General features: G+C 41.8%; 1 protein-coding gene across 1 annotated transcript in view; it reads left to right on the forward strand.

Annotated features, from left to right (window-relative positions):
* The window catches only part of LOC147706835 (uncharacterized), a 392919-nt gene that overhangs the window by 255556 nt on the left and 120658 nt on the right, over positions 1-16705 (forward strand). Inside the window, exons 4-5 of the mRNA XM_086925976.1 lie at positions 5816-6787; positions 7669-7768. Of these exons, the coding sequence (XP_086782102.1) occupies positions 5816-6787; positions 7669-7768 (1072 nt within the window). The remainder of the gene's footprint in view (positions 1-5815; positions 6788-7668; positions 7769-16705) is intronic.

Here is a 16705-nt window from a genome sequence, read left to right on the forward strand (position 1 = left end):
AGTGGGTTCTGCTTGTTTTCTGCCTTTTTTCGGATCACTTCTGACCTCTATGTTGCCTCTTTTTGCTCTTACTGACCTTTTTTTCTCTTCTAGTTTGACCTTTATTTGGCTGCTTTCTGCTTGTCTCTGTCCTTTATTTTGCCTCTTTCTGGTTTTTTCATACCTTCATTTTGCCTCATTGATCTCTTGCCCTGGGCCTGCGGAGAGAGCCTCAATCCCCCTCGGTGCCAGGCTCCAAACTGCTGCCGGAGATGGCATTGCTTTCACATACAGGGTGCTGCTAAAAATGAAACCTGTGTGTGAAAGCAATTAGTCTGTTTCCCTGCTTTCTTGATAACCGGCAGGGGAACAGACAAAATCTCTGCTTCCAGCAAGCAAGAGCATTTTCATAGCTCTAGCTTGCTGAAAGCGGAGTGTTTGCTGTGACTAAACTGCAATGGTCCGAGCTCCTGCCAAGTCGCAGCAAACAGCTATGTCCTTGGGATGGGCACCTCCGGACATAGTAGGAGCCAGCCCTTGGGAGTGATAGTCACCAGGGCCATCTATGCATCAATGAGAGGTGCCATTGCAGTACTTATCCCCAGGGAGGTGGTGGTCACCGGGGCTGCCCCTTATTAATTTGACGCTTAGCTCCGGGGAGGTGGCAGGCCCCCGCATTAATTTTATGTTTAGCCCTGCATTACTTTGTAAACATATGCCCCTGGGTGGTGGCGGTCCCCAGAGCGCTGATGGTGCCGTGTGCGACCCCCAACATACATAAAGATAAGTGCCCTGGGGAGGTAGTGGTTCCAGGAGCTTGCATAAGCTCTAGTGTGCCCCCGGGACCTGGCCCACCCAGGGGTTATTTAAAACAAGCACGGGAGCCTTCACATTTTATTTTTTTACCCTGCAAATTCGCAGAGATTGCAAATTCACAATTGTATTTATGTATTTAAAATGCTTTTAAGCCTTGGCAGGGTCCCAGGGGGGACCCCAAGACCAAGGCTTGGGTGTAACAGTATTTCTATTTTTTTTCCATTGTTAGGCCCTTGGTTTCTTTTCATGCTGTATTTCATCAATGTGTGACAGCAAGCAAATGATGGGCGGAATGCTGACAATGCAAACCTTCTCCCCCAGTCAAAAGATCTGGGTTAAATCCATTGTTCTGTTGCCCACTACGCCACCCCAGTTTGGACCCAGCCATATGCAAATCAGTCTTGACCCTGTGCCCCATTGGAACTGTCCAGACCTAACCGCCAGGCCAGGTCCTCCCTGGACCGGAAACAAGCATCCTGGGACCGGTTTCAGGGTATGTCACCCTTCCTCAGCTAGGCTAGCTTGAATCCAGTGGCACAGTGAGCAAGGGACCCACGTCTGCAGATGTTGAGATCAAGTCCAGTAGTATCTCAAGCGTGCTTGTGATTTTCCATCCTGTTGCCACTTTCAGGTTTTGTAGAACCTCCCTCCAAAAATGTGCGATGGACAAGAAGTTGTCATACTGGGTGTGAGGTAGCTTCTAGATTGTTTAGTGAGACCCCTTCCCCAAATCAGAACAAATTTGCTGATCACTGTTTGCATTTGAGCTGTTGCTCCTCAGGCTGGGGGGTCCACCAGCTGGTGTGTGCACACCAGCTTACGGGACAAGGTGGGGTACAAGCACGAGGAGGCTTCGTTCAGTGGTTAGAAGATGGTGATTCAGTATCTTTCTATATCGAAACACATAGAAAGGGATAATGCGGGCTATGAGCCAGCAGAAAATATTCTGCTGTGGCGGCGCTGGACACCTGAACTCCTACACATCAATGATCATACCGGGAGCCAAGCAATGTTGGCCGAGATGAGCATCTGTGGACATGCTGATGAGTTAAGATGGGCATGAGGAGCTGCTTCTGTGGCCTAGCCTAGCATTGTTGACAGACTTATGGATCTAAGGGGACGCTGGCATATGTGTCGTGAGATTGAGGAGGAGTGCTCCAAGCTATCGAGCTCATAATAGAGATTAAAATCCCAAAGATTTTTTACTGAATGTTGTTGGGGTGAATGCTTGCGATGGAAGTGGGAAAAATGACATGTTGACTCTATTGATGATCATGCTGTTGTAACTAAATGTAGAAGTCTTGTACTTGCAAAGTGGAGCCTGTACCACAACAAAGTGCGGCATGACTTGGGTTTTTAAAACATCTCCCTGCTCCTGTGAGGAACCAAATATTTTTTCACATCCATTTGGTGGCTCTTGCTGCGGTATTTTAGAGCAGATATCCAAGGTTTATCAGGGTTTTGCAAATTGCAAATGAAGATCCTTGTTTGTGAGCCTCTAATAGGACTCTACATAGAAACCCATGGGTGGCTAAGACTGGCACGTAAACTAATCAAACAATCACCGCCAGGAGGTAAGGGAAGAGGTTATTGGGACTGGGAAGAAATAAACTATTGTACTCTAAAATGTTAGAAATGCCAATAAATATCTATTAAAACCTAAAAGGTGCAAGAGGCTAGCCGTCCCACTGATTGAGCACTACATCTGCTCCTATAAAACTTTCAAATAAATAAATAAACCCCCTCCAAATGCCAAGGGTACAGGTAGATGTTGGGGTTTGAAAGTTACATACTGAATCTGAACTATCTTGTGAGGAACTCGGAAGCAGGAGACTTACTGGTGCGATACCCATAATGCCAGAGTTACACTGCACCCAAAAGAACACAACATCTGCATCTCTGCTAATCCTGATTTTAGAGAAAAACAAGCCCACTCAGTGTAAATGTAATGCTTTCAAAATCTTTGACTGCCCTTAGGATTTTTTCCTAGCTGTTTCTTCCCGTGGTAATGGGCTCCATGCCAGACACTTGTGATTCATTGGAAATGGAGCAGTTGGACTTGTAGTTGTATGTCTCCTCCCTCAGATCCGAGTGCAGGCTGTAAATCAGTAGTGCAGACTTCCTTTTTTCATGCTACCAGTGTGTTGGCATTAGGTGATGGAATCCTGCTTCCGTTCTTGCTGCGCAATGGCTGCTCATCTTTTAGTAATGCACAGACCAGGCCGAATGCAGCTGTACCGTGATCGCATTCAACAGGTTTTTGAATGCTTGCCATTAGTGACGCTTGGCGTGAGTTATGGATTAACTTTTCACGTTGCCTACTTTACTTGCTTGCAACCAGTGTTATACTGTCGCCGATGCCCCTTCTATTCGGCAGCGATATGTCTTTCCAACACGTCGTGTTCAGTCCCGGATTTTAATCAGTTGATGGGTCCCTTAGAGACTCATGACCAGGCTTGTTCTGGGGATAGCCGTATGGCGCGTGCGGCAGCACTTGGAGTATTGGCTGGATGGGATGTCTGTGCGGCTCCGCAGAACGTCCTGCATCAAAGTTTTATTGAATATCATGCAAGTTGCCCAGTTATGCTTTTGGATGCATCTGATTACGAGGAGCACGTTTGTTTCTTCGACTTACTAAATTGAATTGCATCCCTTTTTTCTACCAACGGTTGGGATGATCTTTTGGAGGGAATTGCATTCCTCGGTTCACACATCTTGATGGATTCATCACCTCCTTCATAACTTTATTATCCCGGAGACCGCTCTCCTTCAATAAGCCCTAATAACGATATTGATATATTTTTGTTGTTGTTTTTTTACTTTTGATTTTTTTCCAATTTGTTTTTTCTAACACTTTGAACTCTGCTTGACTTTTGAACTCTGTTTTGGTCCTTTTTCTATGTGTTGGACCTTACCAAAGGGAGGGTGTTATATGGCCCCTAGGGACATTGTCGACATTGCTTAATTAGCATGAGCTTTGCTGCCATTATGCTGCTTTTGCGCACGTTACTACATGATTTTGTTTTTGCAAGACTATGTTTGTTCCTTTCACATGAGAACAGGTTGCTGAACACTATGTGCAAGGTCGATAAACCATGTAAATGTAAATGTAAATGTATTTGAGCTTATATAGCGCACAGCTACCCACAAAGGGTTTCCCGGCGCTTGCTTAGGGAACCCGTCCTGGTATTCCCCTGTGAGATAACCCCGGCAGGGTATACACAAGGTGAAAGCCAGGCATCCCACCGCGAGGGGCCATTGTGGAGATTAAGCAAGCTATTGCCCAGAGTCGCAGAGTGTGAACCCGTGAGTTGAGAAGGCACCGGAGCGAGAATTATCGAGTCCGTGGAATTTTTGAGCCCAAGACCCGCCGAGGCGGGGAATTGAACCTTGGTCCAGGGCCGATCTCAGCTTCCGGGTCTGCCGCCTCTAACCCCTGAGCCACACTTCTCCATGCCCCTTGTTGTTCTGTTCTGGTTAGACCCTAGCACCTAGACATAACATGCTAAACACCGCTGCAATGCTGAAGACTCGTGATTTTATATTACGGGAGGCGTGTTGTTTTAAAACATTTGGAGAAAGCCTTTCCATGAAGAAGAGCTCCGCTGCTCCTATGATGTAAACCTTGCATCCAGGCTTTAAGGTATGGGGTCTGCTGTCAAAGTCCAGAGATCTGCCTTTATATAAATAAACTTCTAGTCAAGGGGAGGGTGGTTAGGTCTAATTGTCCTTTTTCCACTGCCTTTATATAATGACTTCGCCCCTTTGTACTCTTTGGAACTGTAACAATGCTAACTGTTTTGAGTTTATGCATTTTGCTGCTGATAGTGGCTCGTATACTGTATTGTAGAACACGATAGTTAAAATAAACATTTTGAACTATTTCAGTGACTGCCAATTCTTATTGTGGACAAGTACGAGTGAGTGATGGAAAGAGAATTCTTGCTCCCGCGATTCCTGAGAGTTGGGAGTGTTGTGTTCTGGGTTGTGTAATTATTTGTAGCTTCGTGATATTTGGAGGAGAACAAATGAGACACTATAGCTACTCGATTTTGGGTACTAATGTTGTAGGCTGGTACACCCCTATACACTGAGGTCCTGTTCCTGCGCATAGTTTTGTGTAGGTGAAGAATCCCTGCAACACCAAAAAATAGCTTCTTTTGTGAAACTTTAGCCACCAGTGCCGGTGCTGCTCCTGCCATACCTAATTTTGTTCCTGATGACCCTAATGTACCTCTGGGGAACTAGGCACCAGACCCTCATTTAGCTTCAGGTTCCAGACCAGCTTCCATTTGCTTTGGGCTTTTCAGAGATGGGTTAAACTTCTATAGATCACCAGTGCATTGATATTGGGACACCCGAAATCTTGAGGATTACATGCTAGAAGGTCCATGTAGAGATTGAACAGGTTAGGTGAAAGTTTGGAGCCTCTGGGATCCCCTGGAAGTATCTTGGCCCAGTGTGCAGAGAGCGCTCCCGATTTCATATGCTTGTGCCTAATTGGACAGAATGAAGAGAACTTCCCATTCATAGACTTATTGGTTAGGGAGAGAGGAATGGGACAGTGTCACTCTTGCTTTGGTCTGCAAGTGTCTAACATTCCTCAAGTGGAATTCTGTTTTAGAAAATATAAAAAAAGACTTGTACTGCCCTTAAGGACTGCACCTTCCACTAAATAATATTATACAAACATCGGGATTACCCTTTTGTTCAGAAATGAAAAAAGCGAGTAATTATTCAGAGGCTCCCAAATCCCACAACAAATGTGTTGAGTAATTGGGAGGGCTCAGACTCCTAAATGTTAAATCTTCCTAATTTGTCAATGAAATGTTATTAGTGACCAGTCACTACAAAATAAAGCATACCAGGCATATTAATTGCATTACCTACTTAAAAAACATATGCATAGTTGGGCCATTGTTTCAAATTTTGAGGCACTGCATTATGATTTTTCATTTGTTGGTTTGGAAGTGTTTGCTGAATTTAAGCATACTCAACAAAACTTGTTTTTCTATTACAGCTTGAAGGATCATCCACAGATGTTTCTCAACCGACAAGCCCTGACCCAACCCCCCTGAGTTCCAGCAATGCATTCTCTTCTATAGTTGAAAGGTTGCTGAAGAAGATCAACAAGGATTCCCCATCTGAGACTGGGAGCATAGCCTTAGGGGGAAGGCTCCAAGACGGAAACACGCTTTCTGGGTTGTCGCAGTCCCATCATGTTGCTAGTCAGGATAGTGATGGCTTCTCACAAGTTTTGGACATGATGACTGATTTTACTAATGCTCAGGAAAAAAGGTTGAGAAGTTTCCCTGACGTTGAAGATGAAGACAAATTTCTTTATGGTGATGAGGAAGAGAAGGCTCCAGAGTCTGAGCCACAAACTCTAGCCTGTGTCGAGCAGCACCTGGTAGACCCAGGGTTTGAAGGGGCAAAAAGTCCATTCATCCCTACTGAAAGCTTACAGCAGACAAATCACTCTGACCGTGAGCTTGATGGTATCCAGGATCTGCAGAAAACTATTGGAGCTGACATTAAAGTAGGTGAAACTAGTGAAGTCGCCGATCGAGCTAAAGAGCTTCTTTCATCCAGTTCTGCTAGCGAATCGCAAAAAGATAAATCATGGGATTTGCAGTATATGAATGATGCCTGGCCTGTAGAAACCAGCCCCCGTCATTCTGCCTCTCCATCTCTCTCTCCCAGGGTGTCCGGTGCAGGGTCGGAATACATGAAGCGTAAAGAGTTGCCATGTGGAGATTGTTCTCCAGTTTTGGGGGCAGACATGTCTGCTCTTGAATTGGAAAAGCCCTCCACACCAGTTCATGTGTCACCTAATACTTTAGCCCCACCTGCTGTACCCCAGTTGCATATTTTAGGACTCACACAGTCTCCCTCACCTTCATTAAGCTCTCATTCTTCTAGTATTTCTATGCAGATACCAAAGACTGCTGCAGAAAAGCTGGCTGAGAAGAGAAAGAAGAAATTTAGTGAGGTGAGATTCCCATGTTTCAGTATTTCAAAGTGTGTTGGCTAACTGTGTTTCAACATCTTAGCCGGAGAGTACGTTTTTATCAGTGCCTGTATTGTTTTTGTGCTTGTCTTTTAAGAAATTGTCAGAACATTACGTTAGCGTGGATTACGAGCTGTGTGTGAGATAATTGGATAATTCAATTATATGTTTGACAATGTTTTCTTTTTTTTTAAAGAAAGCCTTTTATATGGCGCGCTCAGACAAAATAAGAGTTTGAGGGTGCTTTATTTTAAACAATAATAGTAATCAGGGCTTCATCGAGATTGTATTAGGATTAACAATGAGTATATACTCTAGTAAACAGAGAGCCATATTGATAGTCCTAAATAGACTTATACCTTTCAAAACGTTCTGGTACTTGACATTGTTTGCTCTTGAATGCTCACAGCACTGCCTGAAAGTGTAACTCCTTTTCATACGTTTGTGGCAGTTTCATTTCTACTATTTACAAACCTTGCATCAGAACGTGGAATACTAAGGTTCACACTGCCTTTTGGTACTAAAATAGCATTTGCATAGGGCCTGGCTCCTCATAGCCATTTCCTTTTCCATTAATTGCCAGCTGATAAGCACCTTCATACCCTCTTAAAATCTTCCATGATGTGTTGTTAAAAATATATTGACTCATGTATCACCTGTACTTCATAGACTGTTTAGAGTTCCAGAAGGGTTTCTTTTTTCTAGTCGTTATTGCTGTCACTCTGGATTAATCAGCTGAGAGTGAGGTACACATTTAGATTCCACATACCGAAGTTACGTCTGATGTAACATAAGCTTGTGCCGTATGTATTTTAGTCTGTTAATTAAAATATATGCTTCATCCCCGTCATGCGTGTTTTTAGGTCACTATAGAGCTCGAGAAACTGAAGACTGAGCGGAAGGTGCGGGACAAGAAGTTGCAGTATTTCCAGACTGAGCTGGAAAAGTTGAACAAACAGCAAGGTATGACACTTGGTCAATAGATACGGTGCTTCGTGCATACCTGGCGAGGGTGAGTGCATGACCTTACATTTATAGTACCAATATTGCAGATGCTAGATTTCGTAGCATGGAGTTGTCAACCATACAGGTACACGTTTACACAAAATGCACTTGACATGTATTTCTATGAGAATGTCTTTAATGCAGTGGGACCATTTATTATTTTCCTGTTTTCTTTGTGTTACTCTCAAATGTAGATTTTTTACTTGTGCATCGCACACTAGGCCTCCATTGATACATACTTCACATCACTCCTGATAGGCTTTTTCATATGCATTTTGTTTTCACTTTTAATCACTGAATGAAGCCAGGCAATTTTACATGCATACCCTTTAGTGCGCTACTCAGAAACACATGCCCTCCTTATCTAGTGAACTATTTTGCCCAGACTTATCCGGAAGAAAGATTTGCATCGCCCACATGGCCAGTTTTCACTATCTTAGCAAATGCTGAAGCATTCACTTATTGCTTGATAAAGTACACATTTGTCACAATTTGAAAATAGAATGGACATCATTGTAGATAATTGGTGTAACTCACCAGTTTATTAGTACTTACTTTATGAACCTCACTGGATGGATAAAAGACTTCGCTGTGCTGAAATATATACTTGTGACATGCTGATATTTGCCAAGAGCTCTTAACTCACTATGCCATCTGATATGTAACATTTTGTGGTGTATTTGTGTTTTTCGATATTTGGGGTCTCCATACTTTACTGTAATGCTAATTCTGATGTGAAACTCGTCGTGGGTACTGAAGACCAAGTAACTTGCGCGTTTTTACCAGACTCTCCCATACCCTATTACCTTTAAACCTAATGTCCATGGATCCCGATAATTTTGTTTCAACAAAATACTGTGACTGGGGTACTATGGTATGGCTGCCATGTCCTGGAGATGAATGGATGTGTGTGTGTGAACAAATGGGATATATGTGTATGGGTGACTGAGAGCCTATGTTGTGTGTACGTACCTGAGGCACAGGACATACCTTTCACCATATGTGTCACTATTACATATACAACACAAACGTACAACCATTTTTGTTTTTAAATGGTAGAAATTTAAAGTGCTGAAAAATGATCCTACTAATGAACATTTTACTGCGCTTAAAATTTCTCCCTTTTAAAAGTAAATTGACAGAATTTTTCAGTTATAAATATGGCAGTGTCTACCAGTCACTGGAAGCAAGATGCCTGCTGTTTGTAAATGCGACACTTTGAAATGGGAGAAGATTCAACTGACGCGTTAACTTTGTTTTGATGCAGATGCATTACATACAATTCGTCACTCTAATTTTCTCCCATGTCAAAGTTTCTTTACAAACAGGCATTTTACTCCCAGTGGCCTGTATGGTGCCAGAATCATTACAGGAAAATACAGTCATATGTTTAAATGTGAGGGATGTAAAGTGAAGAAACCTGCTTCATAAAACATTAGAACTTACTTGGCTTAATTTTACAGTAGAGATAAACATTGATGCAATGTTTCAAAGAAACATTTTATCTTCACTTTAAATTTCTCTAATTTAAAAGAAAATAACTCTATTTTTCAGTTATAGATATAGCACTGTGTGTACCAGCCACTGGGAGCAAGATGCCTGCTGTTTGTAAATGCAACACTTTGGAAAGGGATACAATTAAAAGGACGAGTTAACTTAAACATTAAGTTAACAATTCATTTTATTTTCTCTCATTTAAAAGCATTCTGAAACATCATTTTGTTCTCATGTTCCAATATTGAGTTGAGATCGACTTTTGTTTAATTAGTAGTTAAATACCTCAGTGCTTCAGTTGAGAACATCTGTGACCCACCTGGGTCATAAATCTTAGTGAAGCACTGCTCATTATCAGGCTTTGCTATCTGCAGCCTAATAATTATGTAAAATATACATAGCCTTTCCTTAACTTTAAAAGAAAAACACAACACGTATTTATTGCTGTTCTTACTTTAAGATGAACTTGAGGCTGGGAACTACTCTGAATGTTTCTGCGAGCTGCTGGTAGCTCAAGATCGACTGGTTGTGGAGACACCTATTCTATAGGATTGACATAAACCGTCCTTATGTTAAATTTTTACTTGGTCATGTAGTTTAATGTCCGCAATGGAACGTACTCATACTTGTTTGCATTAAAATACTGTTGGTGTAGGCTTTGGAACGTAAGCCTGTCAAATGTGAATGATTGTCACAGCTACGCAGTTAATCCGTTTTATCCAAGCAAGCCTGTACAAGGCATTAACTGTGTAGATTTGGAAAACCATATACTGGGCTTTTTCCTTCTTTCCATGAATCATGCAAATCCTTTAACGGCATGATTATTTTTTAAAACATGGTGATTTTTCTTCAGATTTACTCTAGAGCTGAGCAAATTTAGTAGCATTGTGCGATTTATTTGCATAGCTTACCTTCAACTTAACTAGTCTGGGCACATTCATCCTTGTTTTTGAGTATTCTGATGCAGACCTGGCTTCGCTTGTCAAATTATAGCACTGTTTCTTAGTCCTATAAATCGGTGAGTTGTTTTGTTTGAGTGAGGCAGGGGGTCTTACCAAATTACCAGGTTGCTGCCTGATTTTTGGCATGCACATTTCCGTAGTTTCGGGAGTGCTGTGGGGGAACCATGGCGGCCAATTGCTGACCTGTCCTGGCTGTGTGCTGCTTGGTAGGAATTCTGGCTTATGTTTTTTTTTTATAGATTATTATGTACGTGTTGAAGTTGAAGCTGAAGCCTCCTGGGACCATAGGGGTAACCAACTATCAGTCATACCATGCTTAAGTACACACTTCTGATCGCAATAGTTTAGGTAAAGCAAAGTGTTGAGTAGCATAATTTAATAAGATAACTGTTCCTTTCATATGAAGAAATGTCAGATGAATTGAGGCATTGATACCAGACTGATTGGATGTCATGGGCTACAGTGGCATTGTGATTCATTTATGGTGTCCCAAATCACCAGACAACAAACCATCTTCCAAAATCCAGAATCCAACCCATTTTGCCTCTAGGTAGCATAGTTGTGACCATGAATGATTTAAAAGACCCAGGCTGCACACAACATAGCCATCCCTCAGATAAGAACAAGCCCACGCTCTCCATCTAAACCATATACTTTAGCTCAAACAGTGCAAATCCTGTAATATCAACTTTAAACAATACATGGATCTGTCGGCTATGCACAACATACTGGTGATAACTTTTGCATAACAGATTTATATTTTGCAAACATTATGGGTACTCGTGTCATATATCTGCATTCTTCATCAAATGAAACAGAAGCTTTGTTGAAAAATGGTCCCTCTTGCTCAATCAAATTAATAGGTTTGGGCCTTTCACAGCACAGTTGTATTCTGCATCACATGTCCCAGAATTTGAGGACAAATAGCAATGGACTTTCGAAAAATGTCCTATTGTACATTCCAGGCCTAGTAGAGCCATGGGGCTCTTGGATGCTACAAATAAGTGATATGAGAAAGGACCTATTGCATTCCTACAGTGGGTGGTAGGAAAGTTAAGGAATAGACTAAAGGAGTCCAGAACAAATACTACTTCCTCCCTACAGCATATCAAAAAGGCAGGTAATCCACAGAAGGAAAAACGCAAATACTTATGGGACATCGCTTTTTATAACATTGTCTGTTTATTGTACTTGCACAGCTCGTAGTCGGGATGCCACCTTCAAAAACTGGCAAAAAAAACCCTGAAGACCTCTGAGATCATCAGATAGTTAACAATTGCATCACAAACAAGTGCTTGCGATGAAGGATGTTACCAACACCACTGACCCGACGAACACCAAGGACAACAGTCTAGGAAAGTTGCAAAGCCATTTCAAGCAATCCTGCATTCCTCAGCCAGTGACCACCTATGTTTCTGCTGTGATTGAGTGCCTTAAAATTGCATGCATAATTTCAAAAAGTAGGCCCTGGTAATGCCCCATGTTTACAGGAACAGTTTTGAATTGTGTCTGTGCATGAACACTTACACCGCCCACAGTCACATGCATCTGTAACACATCTAGAAAAGCTCATACCGCAACTACGACTGGAGAATGGATCGAAATGAGGGACAAGACGTGACATAGCTACAACACCATCTCCTGCTGCAAAGTGAAAATACTGTGTGCTTCCCACACCACTCAATACCTCAGCCATTCAAAGAAATCTGCTTTTGTGCTTTCTAGGCTTAATGGAAGGTATCGTGGACCTCTCCAGGCTCGTATAGCAAACAAATCAGTTGCAACTGTCTGAAAGGGTAAACAACGTTCTCTTCCAGGGGATACTCATCAATAGTCATAAGCAGTGAATAATCCCTGCCCACGTACCCCGGAGCTTATACCAATATATATATATATATATATATATATATATATATATATTCAATCCTGACCGCTGTCAACACGGTAGCAAAGTAGGCGCAGACCTCTTCTCCTCTTACAGATCAAACTTTGTAATAAAGCGCCATCACACCATCCAATGTGTCAGCAGTGGTAGTTTATTTTAGCAAGTGCAGAGCAAATGCTCTCCTCGACGCGTTTCGCTCCGCAGGCGGAGCTTGGTCACATGACGCGCCCAAAGTAGGTGTTACAACATATAGTGAATTAAAAGCTCTATCACCCATTAAAAAAAAAAAATATATATATATATATGTCCCAATAGTGAAAGGAGCTCCGTAGCTGGTGCCGGCGGCGAGGTTTAGGACACCCTCGCAGGATACCTCACAGCAAAACAGTTTCAGAAAAGAAACACGCCGCACACTACTCCATAGGTTGAATGTTTGGATTTATTTTCTGTAGGATCCCCACCTACGCGTTTCGGACAACAATCTGTCCCTGGTCACGGTACAAACATTAGTCCATCATTGCTTTCCACATTTTATACCTGTAGTCACCACTTGGCTATTAGGATGCATTGTGGGCACAGTAGTTTTTTGGATTACGTAATTCCAAATCATGCAAAGTGAATACCGGATCCATGCATTTTCACGACACAAATCGTGCTCATTTATTGCGATTAATTGGTGAGTGCCATGGCGCTGAGTACAGTCCTCGGACTGTGTATGTTGTGGCTAAGTATGCTCACATTTTAATGCGCCAATTTCACCTGCCTTATGAATACAGTGATGGACTGAGTGTCCAAATTGTCAATAAGGGCTAAGTGCCTATGAGTTTTCTTTGAGTCGCTACATGCCATAGATCAACAGTAATCACGATGCATGAATAAAATCATGATCATTTACTACTTGTCACATACATTGAATTCATGTTACTTGACTTAGTAAGAACAGAAGCTGTTTTGTTATACCAAAATGTCATTTTGTCCTATCACAGAACAGAAACTGGTGGAATACATTGCAATACTCAATGAGAATGAAGTTGGACTACAGTTCACGTCAAATATACAGAAAGAAGAAATAGAATTTCTTGATACCAAAGTCTATGTCAAAAACAACAGACTAGAAACAACTGTATATAGAAAAGCGACCTCAACAAATAGTGTATTACATGGAAGTAGTTTCCATCCCACCTCACTAAAAAAGAGCATCCCTTATGGGGAATTTATAAGAATGAAACGGAATTGCTCGGAAGAAGCCGAAATGGAGGACAAATTCAAAGAGACAAAAGAACGATTCTCCGAGCGTGGATACAAACATGCTGACATCATTAAAGGAGAACAAAAAGCAAGAGCCAAAACCAGAGCTGAAACACTGATAACAAAAACAAGTAGAATTGAATGTGATGAAGGAGATGAGCAACCACGATTAGTATTAACATACTCCAAAGAAAGCTACAACATCAGAAAAGTCCTGCGCAAATACTGGAATGTGTTAAAGAAAGACAATGACATAGGCAGTCTAATCGGCGATAACCCACTAGTAACATATCGCAAAGCTCCATCAATCCGTGACACTCTGGTCAACAGCCATTTCAAACAAGCAAGAACTCAAAGCTGGTTGGAAAAGAGACAATTGGGTTTCAGTAAATGCATGACATGCAAAGCTTGTAAGATTGGCCAAAACATGAAATCACTCATTGATCCTAGGGGCAGGATTTTTGACATCAGGAACAAAATCACCTGTGATTCACAATTTGTTGTATATCAAATCCAATGCTTCTGCGGCAAAAGGTATATCGGCTCGACAATTTGCCCTATGAAAAATAGAATTCTTGAACACACAAGAGCAATCCAGAACAATGACCAAACCTACGCGACAGCGAAACATCTGAACTCACATCCAGGAAAAACCTGGAAAGACATGAAATACTCAGGAATAGCGTTGATTGGCGATAATGAGAGAGGTGGTGATAAAGTAACTAATTTGAGAAGGCTGGAGTCTAAATTAATCATCAGATTCAAAACAAGAAGCCCTTGGGGTCTAAACGCCGATGAGGAACTTTATGTACATTTATAGACTTAATGCTGGTACAAAAACTTCATGACTAACTATTGCTGTGATCCACAAATTCTCATGTGATAAGACAAAATGACATTTTGGTATAACAAAACAGCTTCTGTTCTTACTAAGTCAAGTAACATGAATTCAATGTATGTGACAAGTAGTAAATGATCATGATTTTATTCATGCATCGTGATTACTGTGGATCTATGGCATGTAGCGACTCAAAGAAAACTCATAGGCACTTAGCCCTTATTGACAATTTGGACACTCAGTCCATCACTGTATTCATAAGGCAGGTGAAATTGGCGCATTAAAATGTGAGCATACTTAGCCACAACATACACAGTCCGAGGACTGTACTCAGCGCCATGGCACTCACCAATTAATAGCAATAAATGAGCACGATTTGTGTCGTGAAAATGCATGGATCCGGTATTCACTTTGCATGATTTGGAATTACGTAATCCAAAAAACTACTGTGCCCACAATGCATCCTAATAGCCAAGTGGTGACTACAGGTATAAAATGTGGAAAGCAATGATGGACTAATGTTTGTACCGTGACCAGGGACAGATTGTTGTCCGAAACGCGTAGGTGGGGATCCTACAGAAAATAAATCCAAACATTCAACCTATGGAGTAGTGTGCGGCGTGTTTCTTTTCTGAAACTGTTTTGCTGTGAGAGATATATATATATATATGAACAAAACGCCATTCCTTTCTAAAGTCAAATGGAATAACGAGAGTGAGCCCAGATTAGGTGCAATATTTTCGGTGATTTATTCAAATGTTTCACCAGCCATCCGCCATAACGCGTTTCACCTCAAACGAGGCTTGATCACATGACTATATATATATATCCTGAAAACTCGATCCACTTCCAGTGCACACACCCTCGGCGGCTCCGGCGAGGAAGGAGACACAGACCTCGTAGCTTTTAGGTAGCAAAATTATTTATTTAATTTAGACCCACACACAACGCGTTTCGAGCTGGAAAGCCCTTGCTCACGTGTATATATATATATATATATATATACACACAAGTGTATGCTCAGAAATTAAAGTTTGTAAACTTTTAAAACTATACACCTAAATATGTATGAACGTACATATATGTAACTAAGCAGCCCAAAGTGAGAACTCCAACCAAAATAGGGACAGCCAGAAAAGAATTCAGCAATACTTGTACTAATAAAGAACATTTAAGACTACTTGTAATAGAGACCATACACCCAAATGGCTTCATACAAGGATCTTTTATTTTCCAGCACAAGGAAATTGCAGGTAGTTTGGCCCATAGGCTGCATAGGAATAACTGTCCTGAGACTGAGAAGACAACTGGTACCTTGCCTTTAAGAATCACCAGAAACTAAGCACTTCACCTTTAAGAACCTCGGAGAGCCCTCTGCTCTCAGCATGCACCACATGTGACAGTTAGGTCAGTTCTTTTTGTAAAGGCGTATATTCCAACATGAAAAAACCTTGTACCCACTTTGCTCATCCGGGGAGGAGTGCGGGGTGCTTATGACTTTGAGTATTCCCCTGGAAGAGAATTAGGATTACAGGTAAGTAACTTATCCTTCTCTTCCAGGGGATACTCATCAATAGTCATAGGCAGTGAATAGAATAGCAAGCCCATACCCCACACTTCGCGGATGAGCAATGTAGCACAAGGAATACAAGGAATACAAACAATTAAAAACAGATTCTACCATTCACTAACCAAACCGATTTCACAGAGATGCTTGACCTACTTGAGCATATGCCTGAGTGTCTGCATCTAAGCAGTAATGACGAGAAAAGTATGAACAAATCGCCATGTAGCTGCTTTGCAAATCTCGGCTATGGGGATATTTCTAAGTAGGGCCGTGGTTGAGGCCTTTCCCCTTGTCGAATGCGCTTTGTCTCCCCCTGAAGAGATTTATTCGCTAACTGATAAGCCAAGGAAATACAAGAGACTATCCATCTTGAGATGGATCGCTTAGAGGCTGCTAAACCAGTATTGATAGGACCATAATTAACAATCGGTCCGTCTTTCTGATATCCTTGGTTTTGTCCATATAAAACTTAAACACTCTCTTAAGGTCTAAGGAATGTAAGGCTCTTTCAGGTGGAGTTGAAGGATAAGGGAAGAAAGTGGGTAAAGTGATTCCTTGGTTGATGTGGAAATCAGATACCACTTTCGGCAGAAAAGTAGGATGAGTTCTAAGAACTACCCTGTTTGCATGAAACCCCGTGTAAGGTTCCTTGCAGCATAAAGCTTGTAGCTCGCGAACTCTAAGAGTTGAAGTTGCCACCAAGAAAGACACTTTCCAAGACAGATGCTGAAAGGAAGATTTGTGTATAGGTTCAAATGGTGCTCCCATTACCTTGGTAAGGACTACATTGAGCTCCCAAGGGGGAAAAGGCGCTCGCACTGGTGGAAACGCCTTCTTTAATCGTTCTAGGAAATCTTTTACTACAGGCATCTTAAAAAAGGAACCTTGCGTAGGAGACTTT

This window comes from Lissotriton vulgaris, chromosome 6 (genome assembly GCF_964263255.1).
Source record: "Lissotriton vulgaris chromosome 6, aLisVul1.2, whole genome shotgun sequence".
Classification (NCBI taxonomy): Eukaryota; Metazoa; Chordata; class Amphibia; order Caudata; family Salamandridae; genus Lissotriton; species Lissotriton vulgaris.